Source organism: Lissotriton helveticus, chromosome 11 (genome assembly GCF_964261635.1).
Source record: "Lissotriton helveticus chromosome 11, aLisHel1.1, whole genome shotgun sequence".
Lineage (NCBI taxonomy): Eukaryota > Metazoa > Chordata > Amphibia > Caudata > Salamandridae > Lissotriton > Lissotriton helveticus.
Window position 1 is genome coordinate 1,050,629,779 of NC_136072.1, and position 24,331 is coordinate 1,050,654,109.

The 24,331-nt window shown below is 43.5% G+C and overlaps 1 protein-coding gene across 1 annotated transcript in view; it reads left to right on the forward strand.

The window, feature by feature from the left end:
- The window catches only part of CFAP251 (cilia and flagella associated protein 251), a 591,575-nt gene that overhangs the window by 24,168 nt on the left and 543,076 nt on the right, over positions 1-24,331 (forward strand). Inside the window, exon 2 of the mRNA XM_078667546.1 lies at positions 16,856-17,206. Within this exon, the coding sequence (XP_078523672.1) occupies positions 16,862-17,206 (345 nt within the window). The 5' untranslated portion in view covers positions 16,856-16,861. The remainder of the gene's footprint in view (positions 1-16,855; positions 17,207-24,331) is intronic.

Below are 24,331 nucleotides of genomic sequence, written 5' to 3' on the forward strand. Positions count from 1 at the left end.
ACTTCAGTAGGGACAATGTTAGTATCTTTACTTACAGCAAAGGGAATGAAAATTGTTAATCCTATCCAGATAACTATCAGTACTACTACACTACATATACACACCTTGCAACACGTCTTAAAACGGCTGCAACTAGGTCTACCATTCACCGTTGAATCAGACATTTTGGCTCAGAAGGAGTCTCTCGAACCCCTCTTTTTGGCTTTACACAATTAGCTTACTTTGTGCAAATTCACGGTGGTTCGTCTTCCTCTTCAGCTGAGTACTCTGGGACGGGTTCTCCGTCGCTCACGTCAGTTATATCAAGATCTTCAAGCTCCTCCAAAACCAGTGTCCATTCAGGAGACTTGTACTTTTTGTTTTGTCTTTTTATTCGCTCACTCCTTCTTTTGGAAGAGTCTTCTTCTTGCTCTGCTATCCGAGCACTTCTTCTTGCTTCTGCACGTTTTTCTTCCACTGTCTTTATCCTAAGTCTCAATCTTTTTACAAACCTAGGCTCAAGGTTGTTTCTTTTCTTTAGTCTCTTAGTCGGTACTTGGACTTCACTTTCTTTTCTTATTCTCTTGTTCTCTTTATCTTGTGGTAATTCTTCTCCACTTTCTTCTCCTACTTCCCTTATCTGACTAGTTCCAGGGCTAGCATCAAATTCTTCTGCCTGGTTGCTAATCTGGCCTTGTTCAGGAATATTTTGTTTTTGGCTTTCGATTGTCTCTGTTTCTGTTTCTGTTTCCTGAACCCGTTCTTTTAACCCTCTCTGATCCTGTTCAAGCACTTCGATCTCTTGATTTTCTTCTGCTCGAACTATCACTCTATTTCTAGTCTCTCCCTTATCTGCATCAGGTGTTAGCGGTGGTGTATCGAATACCTGCTCTGTCCCTGTCTGACCTTCTCCTTCCTCAGTTTTGATGTGAATCTCAAGCGGCTGAGGTTCTTCGCCTGTGCCTTGCTTTTCCTGACTAGTCCACTCTCTCCCTTCACTAAGTCGTTCTCTTGTTCTGATAGGATCTTCGGTCAGATCAATCATCGGTATCCATTCTTCTGGCCATATGCTTGGCAGCTCGTCTTCAGCTACTCCTGGCTCAGTTTCCTGGACCTCTTCCACAGGCTGGTTTCTTGGCAGTTCGTAGTCAACTACTCCTGGGCCAACGTCTGCTGTTCCTGCAACCTGACTGGTGCTGGGCTGCTCGTTGTCAGCTGTTTCTGGTCTGGCTCCTTCAGGGTCCTCTGCTGGTTGCCCTTCTTCTTCAAATCCTCTGTCTGGTAATACCTTCTGGGTGTGTCCAGCGTGGATCCACTGAGGAACACCTGCGACCTTCACTGCAGTGGTTGTCACCAGGATTACTTGGCGTTTCTTTCCCCACCTTGGTGCCAGACAGCTTGATCGAGTGTGCTTCTTTATTTTGACCCAGTCTCCTGGAACCAAGCTGTGGAGAGGAGTCGTTGGATTGAGGATGCCGTCGTCTCCAATCTGGCGAGAGATAGAACGCACTTGGTCACCCAATCTTCTGCAGTATTCAAGCACCAAATCATCAGTAATACTCAACAGTTTGCTTCCTGGCACCCATGCTTGCCTCATCACTCTTCCCATAATGATTTCATGGGGACTTAGGCCTGTCTTGCGGTCAGGAACACTTCTCAGTCCCATCAGGACCAGGGGCAGGGCCTTCACCCAGGTCATGCCAGTAGCATCTGTCAGCTTTGCTAGTCTGTTTTTGATAGTTCCATTTACTTGTTCCACTATTCCAGAAGCCTCTGGGTGGTATGCACAATGGAGTTTCTGCCTTATTCCAAAGGCCTTACACAGTTCAGCCAGTATTTCATTCTGGAAATGTCCACCCTTATCTGATTCAATAATGTATGGTATTCCGAATCTAGGTATCAGTTCTTTTAGTAAACACTTCGCTACTGTCAGTGCGTCACTTTGAGGAGTAGGGTAAGCTTCTACCCATTTTGAAAATACGCAAACAATGACAAGGACATATCGTTTCCCTTCACAACGGGGCATGGTGATGAAATCAATCTGTATCCTTATAAAGGGACCCCCTGATCTCCCAATCCTGCTCAGTTCAACCATTGTCCTCTTGCCTGGGTTCATCTGTTGACATGACAGGCACCTCTGGCAGAGGGACTCTGCTACCTTCCTGAACTTTTTACTGTACCAAGTCTGTTGAAATACCAGAATCATGGCATCCCTACCAATGTGTGATCCTTCATGTATTAATCTTGCCATTGTGCCAAGCAAGTGTCGGGGTAACACAGGCATACCAGTTGGGCCCAAAATCACACCATCCACACGTCTCGGTCTACACCCATCCTCCTTCCATTTCTCTCTTTCTTGCCAAGGAGCCGATTCCTGCCACTCTCTCACTTCATCCCACGTAGGCACTTCTTCAAACACCTGAAGCTGGCAGCTGGTTCCTGGCCCCCCTCGTTTTGGATTTACAATATACCGATCTTTGGCACACCATTGGGCCACTCGATCAGCATAATCGTTTCCCAGTGATACTCTGTCCATGCTCCTTTGATGAGCAGCACATTTTACCACTGCCAGTTCTTTGGGCAACTGGATGGCCTCTAAAAGGTCATGAACAACCTTTGCATTCCGAATGGGAGTACCTGAGGAAGTCATGAATTCCCTCTGCAGCCACAATTGGCCAAAGTCATGCACAACTCCATAACAGTACTGACTGTCAGTATACACTGTTATGCGTAAGTCCTTCCCAATTTTGCAAGCCTTTATCATGGCTATCAATTCGGCTACTTGTGCAGACTTGATGTTATATAGGTAACCTGCTTCTTCAATTTTGGTGAAAGACACTACTGCATAAGCAGCACTCAAGCCTCCTAGTTCATGTCTTAGACAGGAACCATCCACAAATAGTTCTTTATCATGCTCAGGCAATGGTACTTCTTTTGTCTGGGCGTGGCTTAGTACTGAACTCTGTCAGGTCAATACAATCATGTTCATCATCATCCCCACCTTCTATTTCCAAGGGGTCGGGGAGTAAGGTGGCAGGGTTCAGAATACCGCACCTAACAATGCTTACATTTGCTGCACCCACAAGAATCCTCTCGTATTTAGTCAGCCGACTAGGGGTGAGATACTGTGTTTTAGTTCTGGTCAATAGAATTACCACTCCATGTGAAACATACACGGTCACAGGATGTCCCATGACAATGGACTCACTCTGTTCCAAACTTGCACAGGTAGCAGCTACTGCTTTCAGACAGCCTGGTAACCCAGCAGCTACTGGGTCCAAAGTGGCAGAGAAATAGGCCACAGGCCTTCTGGTCGTGCCATGTTCTTGAGTCAGGACTGACAATGCGCAATTATCGCGAGTGTCACAGAATAGGGCAAACTCTTTGGAATAATCTGGCATTCCCAACGCAGGGGCTGTACACAGACAGTTTTTCAGTCTTGTGAAAGCCATTAGACTTTCATCGTCCCACTCTACAACATCTGGCATTCCTCTCGTGGTCATTTTTATCAAGGGCCTGGCTAAGGCTGCAAAACCCAGAATCCACTGTCTGCAGTATCCTAATACCCCCAGGAACATTCTAACATCTTTTTGAGTACGGGGCAACTGCATCTTTTGAATTATTCTCACTCTTTCTGATGTGACTTTTCTGACACCCTTTTCTATCTGGTGTCCTAGATATTTTACTGATTTCGCACAGAACTGTAGTTTGTCAGGGGCCACTTTATGCCCTTTCTCACACAGATGATTTAGGAGGGCAATGGTGTCAACTACACAGTCCCTGTGACTTTTAGACGCCAGTAGAAGGTCGTCTATGTACTGCACTAACACAGAGTTCCCAGGTAAGATCAAAGTCTCTAGACATTTTTTCAAGATCTGATTAAAGATAGAGGGGCTCTCTGTATACCCTTGAGGGACCCGGTTCCAACAATACACGTGACCCTCGAAGGCAAATGAGAAAAGAAATTTGCTGTCGGGGTGCAGGGGTATCGAAAAGAATGCATGACATAAATCAATCACAGTGAACCATTCAGCATCCCAAGGGATCTGGTACAATATCACTGCAGGGTTCGGGACAATAGGGCAGCAAGGAACTACAATTTTGTTAACCTTTCTCAGGTCCTGCACTACCCTATACTTGCCACTAGGCTTTTTGATGCCCATAATCGGTGAGTTACATGGGCTGCTCATCACTTCCTGTATGATGTCTCCTTCTAATAATTTTTGTATTTCCAGAGTGACACCTGCTTTCACTTCAGCATTCATTCGGTAAGGCCTAGTGTTAGGATATACTGCGTTGTCCTTGATGGCTATCTGTATGGGGTCCACATCTTTCATCAACCCCACATCTTTTCCAGTGAAATCCCACACCTCTGGCTTTACGGCTTCCTGGAGTTCTTGGGGCAAGTCCTGCAGGGTCAATCTTTTAATTTCTGAGTCAGGTCTAAGTAACAATAATTTATAAATGCCGTCTTCATCTGGGGTCTGTATTTCAACACCTTTTGGTGTGCAAAAGATGGTACAGTTCATTTTGCACAGCAAATCACGACCCAGTAGATTCACTGGACTGGTGTCACAGACGACAAATCTATGCATCTGTTTAAAATTTCCAATTGAAATCTCCATTGGTTCGGTAACAGGAGTACTAATCAATTGATTAGATACACCCACTACTTGGATATTTTCTCCCGAGAGGGGTAGGTTTGGAACGTCCACTGTTCTTACAGTAGAACGGGTAGCGCCAGTGTCCAACAGAAAGGTGACATCATTTCCGTCAACCTTTCCTTCAATATATGGTCCAGACTGGTCTACCGGCAAGGAAGCGCCAAGTACGCACTCCTCGTCCTCCCCTCTCAGGCCCCGTCAGTCCTGATCATTACAAAGGAAGGTATCATTCAGCAGATACTGCGAAGTTGCTGTATTTCTGTTCTCCCCGCTTTCCCAAACCTCTATCTCTTCATCTTCTGCCTGTCTTCCCCTGTATACCTGCTTGGGTGCTCGAGGCACCTGAACTGTTTTTACCTGGGGTTGAGTCTTTCTTGGTCTTTCTTTCTGCGTCTGTGGAGTTAAATCAGGAGTTTTTTCATTAACATCGACTAATTGGGGACACTCGTTTCGCCAGTGTCCAATTTCGCCGCACTGATGGCAGGGAAATTTTTTCATAGCCTCTTCCCTGCTAAATTTGGGCCGGGGCTTTCCTCCACCCCCTCCCCCAGGACCTTTGCTCTCAGCATTTTTAACCATGTTACTCAATTGTTTTTCCTGCTGTTCTGCGAGCTTCACCTGAGCCCACATCACCTTTTCCTTGAGGGCCTTTTTCTTTTCTGCCATCTCATCCTCGCAGTACTTAGCGTACCGCAGGACCTCATCCATTTTCTTAGTATGCCAACAGATTTTATTATCTTTTATCCACTGACAAATTTCAGGTCTTAAACCATTTACAAACCTGTAAATAAAGTGCGTCATGTCCTTCAAATCGATGTTATCAATACCACTGTATGTTTTAAATACCTGCAATAACCTCTCATAGAAGGAGTGCACTGTCTCGTCCCTTTCCTGAGTTGTTCTATCTATTTTTGTCCAATCAGTTTCTTTTGCAGGCACCTTTTCTTTCAAATGCTGAATTACCTGCTCATATTTTCGCATGACATCCTTTGATGGCTCCCCAGTTTCCTTGTTTCTGGGATACTCCTCACTGGGCCAGTCTATGGCTATTTTACACTGGGTCCATAAATCTACTGGAACCACAATGTCGAAAAACCCATCCAGGTCTTTCCACAGACATTTCTGTACCTTCACGAACCTCTCCACCTGCCTGTACCAGTCAACTGGTTTCTCTCGTAATTTTGGAAAATCGTTCGTGAAGGACACAATATCCTGCCTAGACCAGGGCACATGCACATATTTCCCTCCTGGAACTTCGCGCATGGGGCATAACTGCTCAGGTTTTTCTACCTCTCTTAAAGCAAACTCGGGAGTCACTTGTCGGGAGCGAACCTCTTCTCTCTTTTTCGCCCACCTGCTTCTCCATCTTTCCACATCTCCCCATTTCTGTAGTACCCCCATTAATTCTTTAATCTGCAACTTCTTCCCTGCCACATTCAGGTGTTCTATATCTTTGTCTGAGAAGTCTGCTCTGTACGGTTTCTGTAAGGGCTTGGATTTTGAGATATCTACCCCCATACTAACTGCTGTTTCGGTCAGTTTTTCGTGGAGCACTCTGGTGTTCCTTGTAAAGCTTTTACATATGAACGACAATTCTTCTTCAGAGTAGGTATTCAATCGATCCAACCCCACATTTCCTGCCATTAATTCTTCTATTTCGACCCTCAGCTTGTAGAGGTCTAAAGGTTTTGTTTGCGGAGTCTGTTTCTCTAATTCACGACTCCAACTCTCAATTTCATCCGGAGTTACCAGAGAGACATTCCTAGTACCTGTTGCTGTCTCTAATTTAATTTCTTTTGTATTAAAAGGGTTATGCCTCTGCTGTATTCCCTTTCCAGTCTGTTTGTTTGGCAATTCCAAAAACGCAACTTCAGACTCGCACTCACTGGACTGATCATCTATGATGATCGGTTCCTGTCTCGGGGTTGCCATGACTGGGGTCATAACTGGAGTAATCGGATTTCCCTGACCATTTCCGTATAACGGGACCACCGGTCCAATAGTTACTGGAATAGTCAATGCCTCAGGACTGGTATTTAACTGGGAAATTTTCTGAATTATTTCTGTTCTTTGTCTAGCTAGAGCCTCTTGCTCCTTTTCCACTAGTACCCTTCTTAAAGTTGTGTCATGTAATATCTGTGGGGTCAACGGAGGAGTAAAACTCGGGGCAGTAGGATGCGTTTCACTTGGTCCCCCACCATAATTTGGTTTCGGGAATAAAGTTCCAGTATTAAAGGACCTGCGCTCTTCCCCATATGGAGGTTGAACAAAAGGCAGTCCTGAATTCGATGGTTTCTCTTCGCTTTCATACAAGGGTCTGGGAAAAAAGATTTTCGTACGTGAATATTTTTCTTCCTGGCTTGCGGGTACTTTGGGATATATATCCCTTGTTTCCGTCGGTTCGGGTTTTTCAGGATAGGGCAATACTTGACCACCCCCTCCCAGTCCCAGGGACCTGTCTTCTTCCTTTAGGAAGTGGCGTCGGGGAACATCTCCTACACTGGAAGGTCGGGTTCCCTCATTGTAAGGTGGCGGACTTCTGGTACAGATGTCATCTATTAGTTCATCATCTGAATCCCCCAGGGCCCCCCAATGTTTACATTTTTCAGTACTTTTCTCACCCGCTCCAATGTTATGACATGCCGGCATCATGGGAAACAGACCCTCAACAATCATGCTCTGCCTCCACTGTTTTATCCTTTTATCCCTGGATTCCTGTTTCTGCCTGGGGTACCACTTGGTCAAACCCTTGTCCATTCGGGGTCTTTCTCTTTCAAAAGCCTCAATCTCCCATTCCTCTAATGCCTCATACTGCGTTAGTCTCGGTCTGGGATGCAGTTCATTCATTCGGGTTCTTAAATTAAATAAGATCCTACCATTGAAAGTACCATCTAACGGAAAAGCCAATACTCCGTCATCTTTTGTGTACTTCACCCAATTCTCCAACCACACACAGGTATTGTACCCTCGGTCAAACATCATGAATGAGGCAGGAGTATTAGGTGCTGGAACAAGAACACCTTCTCTAGATTTTATCGGTTTGTCCGTTTTGAAATAATTTTCACCTTACTTACAAGGGACATTTTTCTCTTGGTTCCGTACATAATATCGTATCTATTAGTCTTCCACTGATCCCTTTCAAACCCTAGGTGCCTTGGATCAGGTCGAGTTCCTGTAGTCTGCGAGTGCCACATACGACTTCTGCGCTAAACTTTGTTTACAAACTACCTCCAATCAAAACGCGCTTCAGAAATTCGTGCAACCAATGGGTGCGCGACACTAAATAAGCTCCGCCAATGGGTGCGCGGCCCCTTCGTGAGACCGTTCCCACGCTCCGGCGCTCACCCCTCCTTTACAATTCCAGCTCCGCTACCCGCCCGCTGCTTCTACCAATCCCAGCGCGGCACAGAGTGACGTCAGAGGCGCTTCGCGACTGACTCCCTCCCTTCACAAGGTAACGGAAACTTTCTTTCTTTTAAAGTGCTCAGTGCTTGGTTAATTTACAACAAATACACATTCGCCACAGTGTTCAAGTGTCTAGACAGAGAAAGAATTGTTTTACTGCAAGTAAACTACTTCCATTTACTTTTCACTCGCTGCGGGCAGATCTCTTCCGCCTACCCTTCACTCTAGCATCGGTGAACCTGTTATTCCCCTAAACTCATCCACTTCTTTCCGGGATATATTCCGAGTTTAAGGTTTCTCAGCGGACCCCTCTGCTTTCACGCTAGCTCCGAGGAACCTGCTACTCTTCCGATGTGACCCTTACTAGGTTACGCCACTATGGGAATTTTGCCAATGAACCCCGTTACTGTCATTTATTCACACATGTATTCAGAAAACCCTAGTTAGTGCTTCCCGGTTATCCTAACCTGCACCTAACTTTCCTCGAACCTGTGACCTCAGGACAATGGATTCTATTCACCACTTGCCCTTTCAATTCCCCGGGGAGTTCGGACAACATACAACTAGACGATTGACAATTGCATGGATTAGTACATATAACAATATAAGAACAAGAATAATGGCAATACAGTAATTCATGAATTTCAGCAGCGTATTCACAAGAGAGTGATCAGTTCCCTCAGAACAGCCGCTCTTATAGCAGCATTAATATAATAGCAGCTTCCGACTTAACTAGTCCAACTAATCCCTGCCTTACTCTCAACTAGTCCCTAACCATCCTCTAGCTACCAGAAAACTGATAGAGCGCGCGAGGCCACCCGACCAATAGTTTCGCCGTTTCCGGCTTCAGGGCCCATATACTTTTCAAATCACCATATACATCGATCAGGTGACTTCACGAGCTCTACCAAGTTGGTGTGTGTGTGTTCCCTGCTACCAATTTTCGGTGCACCCGACTTACCATCCACCGATGCGGGTGCCTAATGACCACAATGAATCAGGGAGCTAGCTGTAAAAGAAAGGCAGCAAAATACAAACTCAACCAATAACATTCAAATACTGTTTAAATGACCACGGACAACTGGAAGTTTTAAAATGTTTATCTAAAGTTCATTATTTTCTTGCATGAGGTACAATAAGACAAGACAATCAATAACCAAGATAACGTAAATTATATATGCATAAAGAAATAATGACAGAGTAATCATCAAGGTACTAATAAAATGTAACGAGAAAAGATACTATGCAAGTCAGTATTATCTAAACAGGGATACCCTAAGTGTGGGTGACTATAGGAGAGCTTATAATGAATAACACGCTTCACTTAAGGTGAAGGGGCCTTTGAACAATCTAGGCAACGAAGTTCTAGACCATATCAGGAAATGACACACTGCTATGCAAAATATAATTTCTAACAAATGAGAAGACATAGGAATAAACTTATGGAAAATATAAATGACCTTCAATAGTTGCAGAAAGGCATGGAAAATATCACATATGCAATGTTGAACTTTATTAAAGCAAAAGTTAGAAATTCAGAAGGTGCAAGAATTTCAAGAGGTTCAGAGCAATATTTACCTAGAAAGGTGTGGAAACCAAACCCTGGCCACAGGTCGGTTAAGGACAGGAAACCCTCAAGGAAGGATACCCCTCAAAGGACAGCAGGTGCAGAATGGACACCCAGGACAGGACAGGATACCCTCGGAATAGGAATCAAGTCAGGACCCTCAGGACAGGACAGCAAACCCTCAGGACAGGACCCTCTTCAGGACAGGACCGGAACCCACAGTTCGGAAGCAACGCCTGCGCTCCACCCGCTCTGCAGCTATCGATCAAGACCCCGATTGGGTCAGCGAACTCCCAGCTAAGTGCTTCGCCAGCTCTTTAAGGTTCAGTAGAACCTCAGTCTATGGTCAAATTCGGACAGAGTGCTTCGCAGCGCTCTGTATCTTCAGTCACCTATTGAGTGCGTTGGGTCAGTGACAGGTCAGCTAAACCAGACAAGTCGGACGGTTCACTAGGTGAACCCAGGGTAGATATACAGTTTGGGGACAGTGTACCACCCCCCAATGTTGCAAAGTGTCAGAATCCCTCAATTTCGATTGGTCCTAAGGTAGGATTTGGGTAACACACCAATCACAATACACGATTTGAAGCCTTCATTAACATATTTGGGTACCGCCTAGCAGGTTTGGGGTTCTCATGAGAACTGTGCAGGAAATTAACATTGTAACACATGAGGAGCAACATTCGCCGTTCTCGTAGCGCAGAGGTGGCTTTCCCAGGCGCATCTCGACTGTGGCTGCCAGCTGGCTGAGTTCCACTGTCCAAAGTGGCCACTTTTCAATGCTCCCTGGTCATGCGCAGAAGAGACCGTCAATATGGCTCCCAATCAGTTTGGACCCCCATTCCCCGCGGTACATGAAAAGTAAGCGAAAACAAGTTAATACATAATAATGTCATTATGAAAATACATCATAGGGTTTGTACTTTTAACTCATCATCAAGAAATAAAATTATTGCATTAAATGTTAGCTACATTGATACGGGCACAAGAGCAGTGGCACGAGCAGTACCACATGATAAGCACAGCTATGAATTACGCATGCGCATAACTTTCCCTCCACTTCTGCAGACGCGTCAGGACACGTGAGTGTGGCTGACGCATGCGCAGTAACTAAAATACAAGCGGCGGCCATATTAGAGGACACGGATTAAATTCATTAGAAATACACATAGGCAAGCTTCGAGAACTTTGCCTAAACAGAATAAATGTTAGTAAAACATACATTTTGTTACCTTATTACACATAAACGAGGTTCTTGACTTCGGCAAGCCGCAAAATATGCGAAGCTTTGCTTCATCACCAGGACTTCAGATTCCGCAAACCCTCTCTCTCCCCTCTTTAAATTTTCAAAGCGATCGACTATATATACTTTACAGCATTAACACTACGCCCGGTAGTGATCGATAGCCTTTAGGGGACTTGCTTTGCCAAGTTCAACAATCAATCCATTTGTTTTTTTGGAGTCAGGCGGTAGTGGGGAAACATTAGTCACTCTTGCCTGGATTCTTGGATATGAGTGGAGTCCCACCTGTGTTCGACTCAGAGCCAGTTTGCACTTTCACTAGACGGTTGGGTCGGTTACCTGTCGGGCTAGAGTGTCCCACCGTGCGCTATCCCTCTAGCCACTCCCAGGTTTCCTTAGTGCCCTTTCCACTGAAAAATAGTTGGACAAGCCTCGGGTGCTGCAGACTTTTCAATATGAGGTCTTCCACGAAAAGATCAGTGGCTGGGCCTTAGGCGGACTCTGGAACACCGATATGCTCGCGTTATTGCGCCTAGATCGCCCTTCATACTCGTCCAGTTTTGCTTCCAGTATTTTAGTTGTGTTACTCAGGACTCTCACTTGTTGGAGGGTCGAGAAGTCTGATTTCAGTGTTTGGGTTGTTTCTACCACTTCTAAGACTCAGTCATTCAGCTTGCTTAGATCCGCCCTCACCAGTGAGACTTCGGAAGCTATCGAATCTATGCGGGTTTCTAATGATTGGCGAACTTTGGTCATGGCGGCCATGGTATCTTTCAAAGTTGGTTTGTCTTCTCTGCTGCTGGCTCCTGCGTACTGGCACCCTCTTCTTGCTCTCTTTGTAGTGTGAACTTGTCCAGCTTGGTTTGGTGTGTGCCCCGCCCTCCTCTGCTGGTCGCAGTGGCGTGTCCGCCAAACAGGCAATCTACAGGGTATCAGGGCTGAGGGTCGATCCACCAGTTATTCACCGCCACCTGATCAGGGGGTTTCTGTGTGGCCTGTCGGCATTCCCCCAGCTGGGTCGTACCCCCACTTGAGGTTCTCGCTTGGCGTCTGAGGTAATGCCCAGTGACTCGGTGTTCTAAAGAATTAGGGGGTGCGGTTCGATCAGGATATTGTCCACTGGTTGGTCGGGGATTGATTTTGTCCACCTGTGAGGAGTCTTTGTGAAGGTGTAGAGGTGATGGCCCGGCACCCCTTGGTGCGAGGAGCTCTCTTCGGCCCCAGTATCTCGACGATGGACAGGGGTGGGGGGGCTAGTTACAGCCATCCCCATGACTTCCCCACTCATTGGTTATCTTCCTCCACCAGCATGGAACAGTTCTGATATTTCGATGTTCTCAGTGCCTCCTTTCACCGCGGTCCCGTTCACATCTCAGCCGCGTCTCAGTGCTGCTTCGCACCTGGCTCTCAGACCACATGCCAGTCTTCGGGTCAGGCCAGGCCACGCCACAGTCACCCAAGGGCATCAGTGGAAAGCCTGGGCAACGCCAAGAGCCGCCGTCAGGAGTGCTCACTCAGAGGAGGCGCGGGTTCCAAAGCCAAGGGCCCTGCCCCCTATGTCCTCTTTCCACAGGATCTGTCACTGTCGGTCCCGGCCTGCACCGGAGGTTAGGCCACAAGATGTCACGTCCTCCCGAGACAACTGGAATTTAGCTGTAGGCAGGACCCTGCTACCCGACGTCTGTGGAAATAATTTCAAACTCTTTTCTACAGATTTTGTGGCGAATGAAGGGGGTAGGGGCATCAGGCTCGCAGAGCTCTCCTAGTGTGCAGCCGTTATCTTTTGATGCAGGCCATGCCCCCCAACTCCATCCCACTTAATGCGAACTGATTAGGTCTTACAGGGGTGATGTTAGTAATAAGACTTTGTGAGACGTTACTGGCTTTGCCCCAAAAGAAAACCGTTAGCACAATACAATTGTGGAACACCACTTTCTTGCATTACCTGAAATTAAGATATGGTCAATGATGGACGTGGCTTTCCTTCTTATAAACGTTGGTATTGGGTCTCCATTATTATCACAAGCGCATTTTAATAAATGTAAATCTAGCTTAGTGATCATTACATTCAGTAAACCCCCTTAGTTGTTGTGAGAAAAGTGTAAATAACCAACTCTGCCTGGTTGGTGACCCCAGAAACCCGTTTGGTTGAAAAGGGGCATGGTTGTATGTTAAAGTCTCCTGCCCAAATGAGTATACAACTATTGGTGATAAAGGAAAGTAATGTCTCTAGTCATCCATCGAGAGCTGAAACCACAGTTCAATGGGTACAATCAACAACTTTATTGTAATAATTAACCAATACCACATCCCGCCCTCCTTTAAATGTTAGCCATAATATTAATGAATGTGGTCCCATAGTTATTTTTTTCTTGATATTTACAGGGAGCTTATTTAATATATCCCAGCAGGCGATGGGTCGGCCTCCAGCCAGTGTGATTAGAGACCCTTGAAATAAATGGGGGCTATACACCAAGTTTCCTGGATACATATTATATCAAGATCACTTATAAAATCGGACCAGCATAGTGAACCCTCTTTGTTCGCTAGTCCACCTACATTCCAAGATGCAATTTTGTATCCTCCCTCCAAACCAGGGTGAGAGGTGCATAGAGGATGGCAAATTATGCGATGCAACTCTCTGACATGTATTTTTCGCAATATTGTTCATGGATAATGATAGGGACCCAGATAAAATATTGTGAACACAATTAATATCGTTAATGTCCAAATCAGTATCCTCCTTCCTGCCCTCCCAAATTAGAACCTCATTCGTCTTGTGTTGCCCTGACTTATGTCAGTCAGTATCCTGGAGGTCACTCAATACTTGGAAGTCATGTTGCCTCTGTTTTGGTTAAATTTACCTCTTGAAGAATAGGCAGACTAAGTAGCTCCTGCTTCTGCCAGCTCTGCCAAAAACCTGATGTCCAAAATTGTTCTGTAAGGAAGTTTGTGCTTAATCCATTGAGGCAAAAGGGTCTATTTATTCACTCAGATCAATGATAAAGGCATCACTAAAGGGTAAGCCATTAGTTTATTTTTGAAAAAACAGTTTTTATTGGGTTTTTTAGTTTAAAACACCAACGTGGTGCTAAAACATTTGAGCACAACACACATACCATAGAGCACAATAAAATATATATGATCTGAATTCCAAGTGGGGAAACTCATGCAGCACACAGTAAACATTGCATGGGTGATTCGTAACAACTGAGCAGATAGTGTGTCATGTTAAGCAAGTTGCCCAAGCCATTTCCCCCATACCTTGGCATGCATCTGGGGGCATCCCCGGGCTTCGTAGACCACCTGTTCCTGCTGTGCACACCAATATATCCCCCTCCTCCATTTGGCCAGGGTGGAGTGTGTACAAGCCAGCCATTGTGAAGCAATATCATGCTTAGCCACTAGTAGGGCCATCCCTAAGAAGGACCTCTCCGCCCTTGTACCCACTGTCCCCTCCAGTCCACCAAGTAAGATCAATGTCGGTGACATGGGAATCTCCCGTTCTAGAACCCCCGTTAGTTCCCCGATCACTTCTGTCCAGTAGGTGGACAGGACCTCACAGGTCCAAATCATGTGATAAAAGTCTGCAGGCTCCGTTCCGCAACGGGGCAAGTGCGGTTGGGGCGCAAGCCAGCCCTATGCAGGCAATACGGGGAAAGGTAAATGAAATAAAGATAGTTAGTTTGAATGAGGCATAGCCTGGCCGATGTAGTTACTTCCAGTGGGCCATTAGTGCATCTCTCCAGTCCTCGTCCTCCATTGTCCCACCCACTCCTCCCACCGGTTCCTGAGGTGGTCCATTGTCCCAGGTGAGTTAATGAGGAGTGTGCAGTAGATCTGCAAGATCCTCCCTCTACCTAAGTGCCCCATCAGCAGCGTGACTTCCAGCGGATAAACTCCGGCAGGTGGTCTGAGGAAAGAGAGTGGGCTGCAAGTGTGTATCTGAGCTGGAGATACCTGTAAAATTGAGAATGTGTGAGGCGGTATGTCTGCTACAGCTCATGAAAGGACCTTATATGAGCCTCTAACCAGACATCCCCAACCCTGAGATACCCATGCAATCCCAGGACCAAAAGCCACTGAGGGACGCCGTTTCCCTCAACCAGGTGCCATGCCACGGTGGAGTTTGCTGCATGAGCATGGACCCCCAATGTACGTGTCGTATGGACGATTTCCATGCCATAAAAACTGTAGGCAATGTGCGGGGGATCGGGGTTCTATAGAGTATATTCTAGATCTGGGAAAAACCCAGTTGTGTGAGTTCCACCTTGTAGGCAGGATCGTTCCATTGCATTGAACCAGTCATGGATAACAAGCATTTGGGCGGACAGGTAATAGAGAGAGAGAGGTTGGACATTACCACACCCCCATCATATGGTCCCCATTGGCAGTGTGTGTGGGCGATAAGTGGCCTGGAGCCTTTCCACAAGAAATATATTGTGGCCCTATCTAGAGCCGAGAATCAGGTTTGAGTTAGCTGTAGGGATAAATTCTGAAAGACGTACAAGAATCGTGGAAGGATCATCATCTTATTCTGTGCTCTCTTCTTAAGTTAGGACCCAGTGGTTACTCGTTTATGGCTTAGTTATTGCTTCCTAATGTACAAGGACAATTGACGAGGAAGACAAACAAGCCTGTAACGACCCAATTATTTACTGGTAATCTTCATTACTTCTTGTCCAGGTCTTCCTGGTCATAGTCTTGGATTTCACTCCCTCCACTCCTGGATTGCAGTACTAAACGGGCCTTCATTATAATTGGTATTACAGGAAGTGAAATTACTAATAAGTAACCAGCCCGTTTATTTGCAGCCTGTTGTGATGAATCCGCTTTTTCTTTCTGTTCGGAAGACTGGTTGCTGTGATTAGACAGCGATAGTAATTTTTCCATTATGGTTCTAGTGTGGTTTGTTTGTGTGTTATTTTAAATCAATCAATCAATCAATCATTATTTTGGTACATGGCCATAAAAGGATAAATAAAAATATGATACAATAAATAAAGGAATAAAACAATTTACACAAAATTCCAATTCATAATTTAGTCCAGCCTAGGTTTGGCAGGGCAGTTTTACATACATCATTTCATACAATCACATATTTTAAATAAAGTTTGTATGTTTTTTCCTATGGGTTTATCTATATCATTACATTTATTTAGAATGTACTTTTAATATGTTTACTTTTGTTTGTATAAATAAAATCTAGTGTATGTTCTTTGGTAATCTTGCAATAACATTATTTCTACAAGAGATCCTCAGAACATACCACCCATCAAGGTCCTTATTCCTATTGAAAATAAATCTAGTCGTGTGAAACAGACTCCTACTTCAGATGATGACAGAGAGACGCCTATGCATTTTTGTGAGACTAACCTCTGAAAGCAGCTTCCCCAGACCTATATGGTATTAAAAGCTTCACGTGTGTGATGCCTAAACTTAGGATTCACATTTTGTTGTCAGTACTATCCTAGTCTGGTAGGCTTTGGTAGTTTAGGCAACTACCCAGAGACAGGAACATTTTAATAAAAGCACTTGCACTCCTGTGCCAGCCACCAGCGTTTCCAATCTTGGAATGCTTCGTAATTAATCATTTTCGCTATACACATAATGGTATCCATCTGTTAACTAACTGTGGCATTGTAATAGGGATGCACTGCAGAGAAGAAATACATATGGGAGAAATATCACATAGGGCCATAACTAGTGCCGGGGCTGATGCTCTTTGTGAAGAAGGGTTCTGCAGAGCCAGCACCAGAATATCCCGTGCTACCAAACCTCATGACCCAGAGAGCATCTAAAAGGGACCATGTTTGCACCACGAATCCAAACTCAAGAGCGTTTTTGTCCCGGCCGGTTTCTGTGACGTGAAGATTTGCGATTTGACCCTTTATTTACACAATTTGGAACCACGTTGTGGCTATTCACAATAATGTGACATCTAAATACAAGTGAAGCTGTGTAGTTTATGTCTTTATGTAAATCTATCTCTTTCAGGAAACTATGGCTGAACCAAATGAAATCCCAACTGAAAAAACAAGTGAACACGACAAAGAAATCCAAGATCAGTCTGAACATGGAGCAGCGAGTGAAGAAGATGCATTGGGGCATCTTGTTTTGGAAACTGAAAGCCCCAAAAACATTTCAACACCTAGGGCTGAGCAGGACGAGCTTGACCTTCCTCGTGAACCTGCCTCTGATGAGGAAGGAACTGAACCTAGTTTGGAAGCAGGTGCTGACGTGAGCAGAGGAGAGGAGGAAGTAGTCATTTCCCAATCACCCCCTCCTGAAGACTTGTTGACCTCCTCTGCCTCTCACCGGTCGGTGTCAGCAAGGCAAAGCTTGAAAGTAAGTCTATTAGAACACATTTGGCAACTGCATTCATTGTAATAGGTAGTGCAATTAATAGTCAAAGTATTTGAATCTTTCATTAGTAAAATGAGGTCTTTCAGACGTTAGCTTCTGAGGTATTGCATGACTGACCATGTTACAAATTGTAGATCTGAGTAGACACTCCAGCATTGACTAAATAAAACAATACCATTTGCAAGCTTTTTCTACCACTGTCTAGAATTGCTCTCCCCATTACAAATCCATTGGCAACAGCCAAAGCTCACCTGCACAAGCACACCAGTGCATGTTCATGAGTTTCTTGATATCCAGGGCAAGTACACGGTGCATACAATATTGATAGGACCCACCATATGCAATTCCTGGAGTTTGGTCAGTATTTACTTCCTTTTAATAGACTTTCACCCTTCACACATATACATGTAAGTAATACACATTTGTGTTAGAGCTAATGGCACATTTCTCTGCACTGAGCAGGCAAAGACAAGGAGGAAGATTCTGTTTACCTGTATATCTTTAAGTGCTCTCTGCAGCAGTGATCACTGTATTATTGCATCACAGTGCCCAATGATGTAAGCAAATTGTTAAGCTAAATTCTGGCACATCTTTTGATTGCTGTTGCTGATGGACAGACTTTGCCTACTACCTTAGATGAAGCCACTTAACCAGGGTAAGAATGTTCTAATAATTCTGACTACACTACACTATTCAGGGATCACATCCCCTCAGTCTGAAATTGGCTTACAAACCAATGTATTTTTCTTGTACCAAATATTCCATAAACGTGTCATGTTAATGGCACACTAGATACCGAAAACGAAGACGAATCATAAACCCCATGTTAGTAATATTAATAATAACTTATTTTTTGTGTATTGTACTTGGTACCACAATCTTGCAACTTTGGTTCTGTAGCAGTCCACCAAATCGAATTCATTAATTTTATTTTTCATTTAAAAAGTTTTCATTGGCTCAAGCATTGATGACAGGGGTGTAAGTATCCAGTGAGAAACATCATACAAGTGGAAGTTATAAGTAAGATCAGTTGAGAAAATTCCAAATTCAGAAGATAACCACTATAGCTGTAAATGATAACAGTTATCCACTATAAAGTTTGTAACAGAAGCATATTTCGAATCCAAAATATGTTCTGGAGCCATTTTATAAGAGAAGGGAGATACGAAAGAAAAGTAGAGTGAAGGAGAGAAAGTAGATTGAGAAAAGTATGTGAAAGGGATCACGACTAGCTGGATAATGTAAAGCCATGTTAGTCAAGGGTGCATCTTCATGGTAAAAACTTGATGTTTATAAGTAGGGCGACCAGAGGACCAGTGCTGTGCGTTAATTGTGGGGGCATGTTTTTTTTGCTGCTAACCTTCCAATAAAATCCAGAATTTTCCTGAGAATGAGAGGTTGTGGGATTCCCAGAAGCATGTGTTGTCCGCACTTCCGGTGAAGCACAGCCAGGCCCGCAACATTAGGAAAGAAATGTTAGTAGCACTTTTCCATTCTGAGAGGGTTTGTTTTGTACCAATGGCAAGTGTGAGATCAATAAGCAGGAGGTTTTCAGGATGTAGGGTAGGGAGGTCTCATGATGAGAAAGTTCCAAGAGAAGCCATTAATGCATCAATGGTTAGCTGAATATTAAAGATTGTTTCAATTAGGCTTTGTATTTGGGTCCAAAGAAGTAGAACATGTGCACAATTGAGTACTGTGTGCGTCAGGTCACCAGGGGCTATCTTGCAGTTCCAATAGAGTTGTGATTTATAGAGTTTGCTTGGCGTCCAAAGGGCGTTGTGCAGAATATTGTTTCTACATTGTGTGATTGCAAGTGGACTTCACTCTTGAAAGGGAAGGACCACATTTTCCTCCAAGAGGCAGCAGGAGTACAATTACCTGAGAGGGCATTTTTAGCGTTCCACGTAGAAACTGTTTTGCAGGTAAGGTGTGATGTGGAGGGTGAGAGAAGAGAATATGTCTTCACGGCCACATGGCCAGATCTTGTAAACTTACCTAGCAATGTTGGGAGATCTGGTACATGAGTTCTCCCTAGCTTCCTTAGTGCAGCCTTGAGCTTTACAAATCTGTAAACGTCCATGTTGGAAAGGTTGTAAGTGTGCTGTAGTGTAGCACAGGGAGTTGGGTGGTCCTTAAAACCTAGACCTTTTATCTGGTCAATAAAAGCGGTGTCATTCTCTACACGAAACAAGGATTGACCGTAGGGAGGCTCTAAAACTCAACTACAATTAGATTGCTGATTGTGCTAGCTCTACCCCTCAGCAAGAGAACAAAGGGGTTGTGGCACTTATATCACAGAAATCTAACATCAACATGATCTCCTAGTAACAGGATAAAGCTGGGAGAGGGTAATCACCCTGGTAAAAAACAGACAATACTGAATGTTTTATCTTAAACAATTTATGCCCCAAACAACGATGATCCTGAGTTCTGGTCTTTCTTCAACAAATTCATTGCTGACATGCCCAAGGTCACAGGAATAATAATAGGGAGTGGCTTTAACCTTCTATTAGATGGTGATCGTGATGGAAAGTCAAATGCAAAATTTTGATTTTTCACAGCCTGCTGGGCAGAAAATCTGGATTTTATTGAGGACACGGAGGATAATATTATGCAAATTCTCCTTTATTGGCATAGCTCAGCAGTAACAATGAGAGAACATAGAAAATATGAACATTCTAGAAGATGTATATAGCTCATGAACACACAGCCATCATCCTTCTTTGTCCAATGCTGCGAATCAATAGAATAAGGTCAACAAAAATTCAACTTGAAGCAAGACGTCCAACGAGCCATCTCCATTAAACAAAGGTAGGAATTCTTATTCTGAAAAGAAGGATACATAAAAAAGGTTAAAAGATATAACCCCTAGGGAGGGGCGATTAGTGGAGGGATAATATTAGCCTCCGTGTCCTTAATAAAATCCAGATTTTCTGCCCAGCAGGCTGTGAAAAATCTAAATTTTATGGCATGACACGGAGGCCAACATTATGCAAGTTCAAAGTGAATTGAGAACATTGTCAATCACATTATTAATTGGTCTAAAATAAAAAATTTTAAACATAGTTTCATTAGACCAGTCAGCGGCTCTTAAAATATCTTGATATTTCAAGAGACAATGGTCTCAAACTTCAATTCAAGTATCAAGACAAAAATGAATATAGACCAAAATTGAAATCTATATTAACTGTCCAGCCGGACAAATTTAATAGTTATTATAATCAGATGTGGTAAAGTTATTCAACAATTTCCAAGTGGGACACAGCCTGTGTCCAACTACCACATGAGTACAAACAAGGAGACGTATAAATGCAAGGCAAAGGAAAACAGTCTGTAAATTGTTCACAGTTAAAACAGGCAATTAATAATTAGGTACACTTTATGTGATTTCGTAATAAAAAGATTTTCAAATCATCAAGTGTAAGCTGTCGACGACGTTTCGATCCCTTTTTAATATGGGATCATCATCAGGACATATTGATTGATGCCTTTACTATTTCAGAAAAATTGCCAAACATAGTACATAACACCAAAATTACATAAAACAAGCAAAAACAATTATAAAATGAAAAACGGAATAAGCAAAAAGGGTAAGGAAGAAAGAAGGGGGAAGAAATTACATAATAATACAATATGAAATTATATGTTGGACACAATACTAACACAAAAGAAATCACTCCCTGTGAGCTTTAGTCTGTACACCTCAAAATTTGTGACCAAGCAGGGACCAATATTTCAAAGCGCGTTGTGGCGGGGGCTCATGCAGCGTATTTAAGTGATCTACCGAGTGAGTTATTGGCACTGTAGGAAGGATGATGCCACGCACGGTCGACTAGGGAACTTGTTATAATTGTGGGCATCAGTGCAACAATGGTGATAAAGTGGTTTAAGACAAATCACAATTACAGGCGCCGTACCTCAATGTGGAACAGAATCATCTGTAAGTGCTTGGCAAAATGACCAGTGTAAACAATAATCTGGAAAAATTGGACATAGGACATTAGGGCCAGTGCGTAGCTTAAACCTGAATGAAGTGGAAAATCCCAAAAAACTGCTTACCACTAATAAGATCCAAATACTACGTAGGGATCAACAAGGGTAAAACAGATGATGGGAAAGATTTACCTACAGATAAAAATGAGGGGTCGAAAAGGGGTGTTAACCTTTATTAAATTTTGGTAGTAACAGTCCATTCTAATGAAAATTACCATGCCAAATTTAGGGAGGGACTCACCAGCGGGTAAAAGTTGCTGGTCGCTCTTGGGTCAGTTCCTGCAGGATAGAACAATGATTGCTCAGTTTATGCAGAACGGAGAGATAACGGCTATAACGATATGTATAGCAAGGCATCTTATCAATAGGCCTTCATAGAGGCTCCGGAATGGGGAGTCTGGCGCGACATGCGAGTAATTACTCGGAGAATCCAAATGGAGGATGTAGCGAGCGCCCGAGTCAATGCTCGATCTATTCAGGGCGGAAAGTATGTCCTCCCTAAGAACGCCGTAGACGCTGAAACAGTATCACATGATCATGGTCATGTGATCGCCAATGTGGCAGAGATTCTATAGCATATCTAGGGGCCATCTTGAAAGGAAAGTCGATATACCATCAAAATAATAACTGGAGCACCTAGTATCAGCCGCATAGGCCACTCGATAGCAAAAAATATATATATATAAATATAAAACGATGTCTATGTACGGGCCAAGAACGACATCTTAATTTATTTAAGAGTCGAGTAACTAGCGATCATAATTTATACGAACAAAATCGCTATTTTGCAAGGGTGAAATGCGCATGAAGGCTGAGAGCTTCTGAAATAAAAATACTGTTTGCAATAAGCATGCGCCATGGGTAAAAAAATAGACTGTGTGAACAACAATGTTGTTTACTTAAAGGTCGAGTAACTAGGAAACATAGTGTGTCCAAATGCGGTGGCCATTTTTGAGAGGTGAATTAAACATGAAAGCCCAAATGACATACCTTTTGAGAATACAATTCTACAATCACAAGGAACCGTTCCATAAAGAAAACAATTTCAAACTGTTATCAAAAAATTATTAATGTAATAATCGGCTAGCCGCTCGAGAAAAAATTCAAATAAAGCACAATACTAGTAAAGAACTAATGCTTACAGGTGGACCTTATTTTTGTATCAAAAATCCGTAATCACAGTGGGTCAGTGAGCATACCCTTTAAAATAAATTAGTTAAAAACAAACCTCATGAATACTACTTCAGCAATACATCATCCCATAGATTACATAAGCTACATACTAGCAATGTAACTGAGAGTTAATTCATAGGAAGCAGAGTTAGAGAACAAACTCATGTCGAGCTTAATATCAGGCAATAAAGTCCAATAGACATCAGAGCAATGAGGTCCAGTCCTCCATGCGATTCAAGCCAGTATGGATACTTTTGGTCCTCAAAATCCATTGTAATTCCTCTTTATTGAGCAGGGTGCCCACATCACCTCCTCTTGGGGGGCTTTTGACTGCGTCAATAATTGTCCATTTGAATTCAGATTCACTGTGATTTTTCTCAGAAAAATGGTCCGCAAGGGGTGCATTAGGTGTCTTGCACCGAATTCGGCTCTTATGTTGTCCAATTCGTAGGCGGGCCTTTTGAGTAGTTTGTCCTATATATATTAGTTCACATGGACAAAAAATAGCATAAATTACATTCGAACTGTTGCAATTTGTGAAATGTTGTCTATGAAAAACCACCTGTTGAAACAAAAAGTCCTTTCCTTCAATTGTGTTTTCACATACACTGCAAGAACCACATTTTACATGGCCTGTTAATCGTGGGAGCCCCCATAGGTCTTCCAGTGAGTTTCCAATATTTACTACTGGCAATGCTGCCCTCACTAGATGCTCTTTAATGTTTTTAGATTTCTTAAAAGCAAATAGCGGACGCTCTAAATTTAGGACACCTGCATTGAGTGTGTGCCAATGTTTACTAACACTTTTTTTCAAAGCATTTGAAATGGGTGAGAAAGTGGTAACGCATACAATGTGATTATGTGTCACTTTCTCTTTTGGCTCAAGTAAGGTTTCTCGTGGGCAATACTAAGCCCTCTTAAGAAATCGTCGGATGAGTTTTCTAGGATATCCTCTTGTTAAGAGTTTGGTAGACAGGGTGTTAGCTTCTCTAAAGTAATCTTCCTTTTGAAAACAATTTCTTCTCAACAGAAGAAACTGCGAAAGAGGCAAAGAATCACGCAAAGCCCTAGGGTGATTACTCTGATAACTGAGCAGCGTGTTACGCTCAGTGGGCTTTCTATAAAGGCTTGTAATAAGTCTTCCTTCATTGTGAAAAATGTTTAGATCGAGGAAAGATATTTCTTGTGTGTTAGTAGATAGAGTAAACTGCAAGCCATTGGAGTTATTATTTAGCCAATGATGAAACTGTGAGAGGAGATCCACAGATTCACACCAAATCAAAAAAATGTCGTCTATGTATCTCCTCCACAGGGCAATAGCACTGTGGAAGGGATTCATAGGCGAAAGGATACAGTGGCACTCGAAATGATCCATATATAGGATCGCTAGATTGGGAGCAAAAATTGCTCCCGTTGATGTCCCTCTGACTTGACCATAGAATTGATCATCAAATATGAAAAAATTCTTAGTAAGGCAAATCTCTAATAGTTGTATAATAAACAGAGTAGGTACTGAGTGTGGGCGTGGTCTGGAGTCCAAAACTTTCTCTATGACCAGAAGGGAATCCATTTGGGGGATATTAGTGTATAAAGATTCCACATCTAGGGTACAAAGTACCTCAGATGTGGGATCATAGGGAAAATCTTCGATCAGATTGATCATACCCATACTGTCCCGTATGTAACATTGGGTATTTGGTACAAATTCCTTTATAAGATGGTCTACATAGTGACCTAGTGACTCAAGACCCGAACCGCAACCCGAAACTATGGGTGTTCCGGGGGGATTTTCGGTATTCTTATGGACTTTCGGCAATGTATATATTACCGGTGTCCTTGGTGATTTAATGTTCAAGAACTGGAATTCTTTTTTAGTAAGATATCCACAGTCTAGAGCTTCAGTGGTCACCTTGTTTATCCTTTCTTGGATCTCCTTCG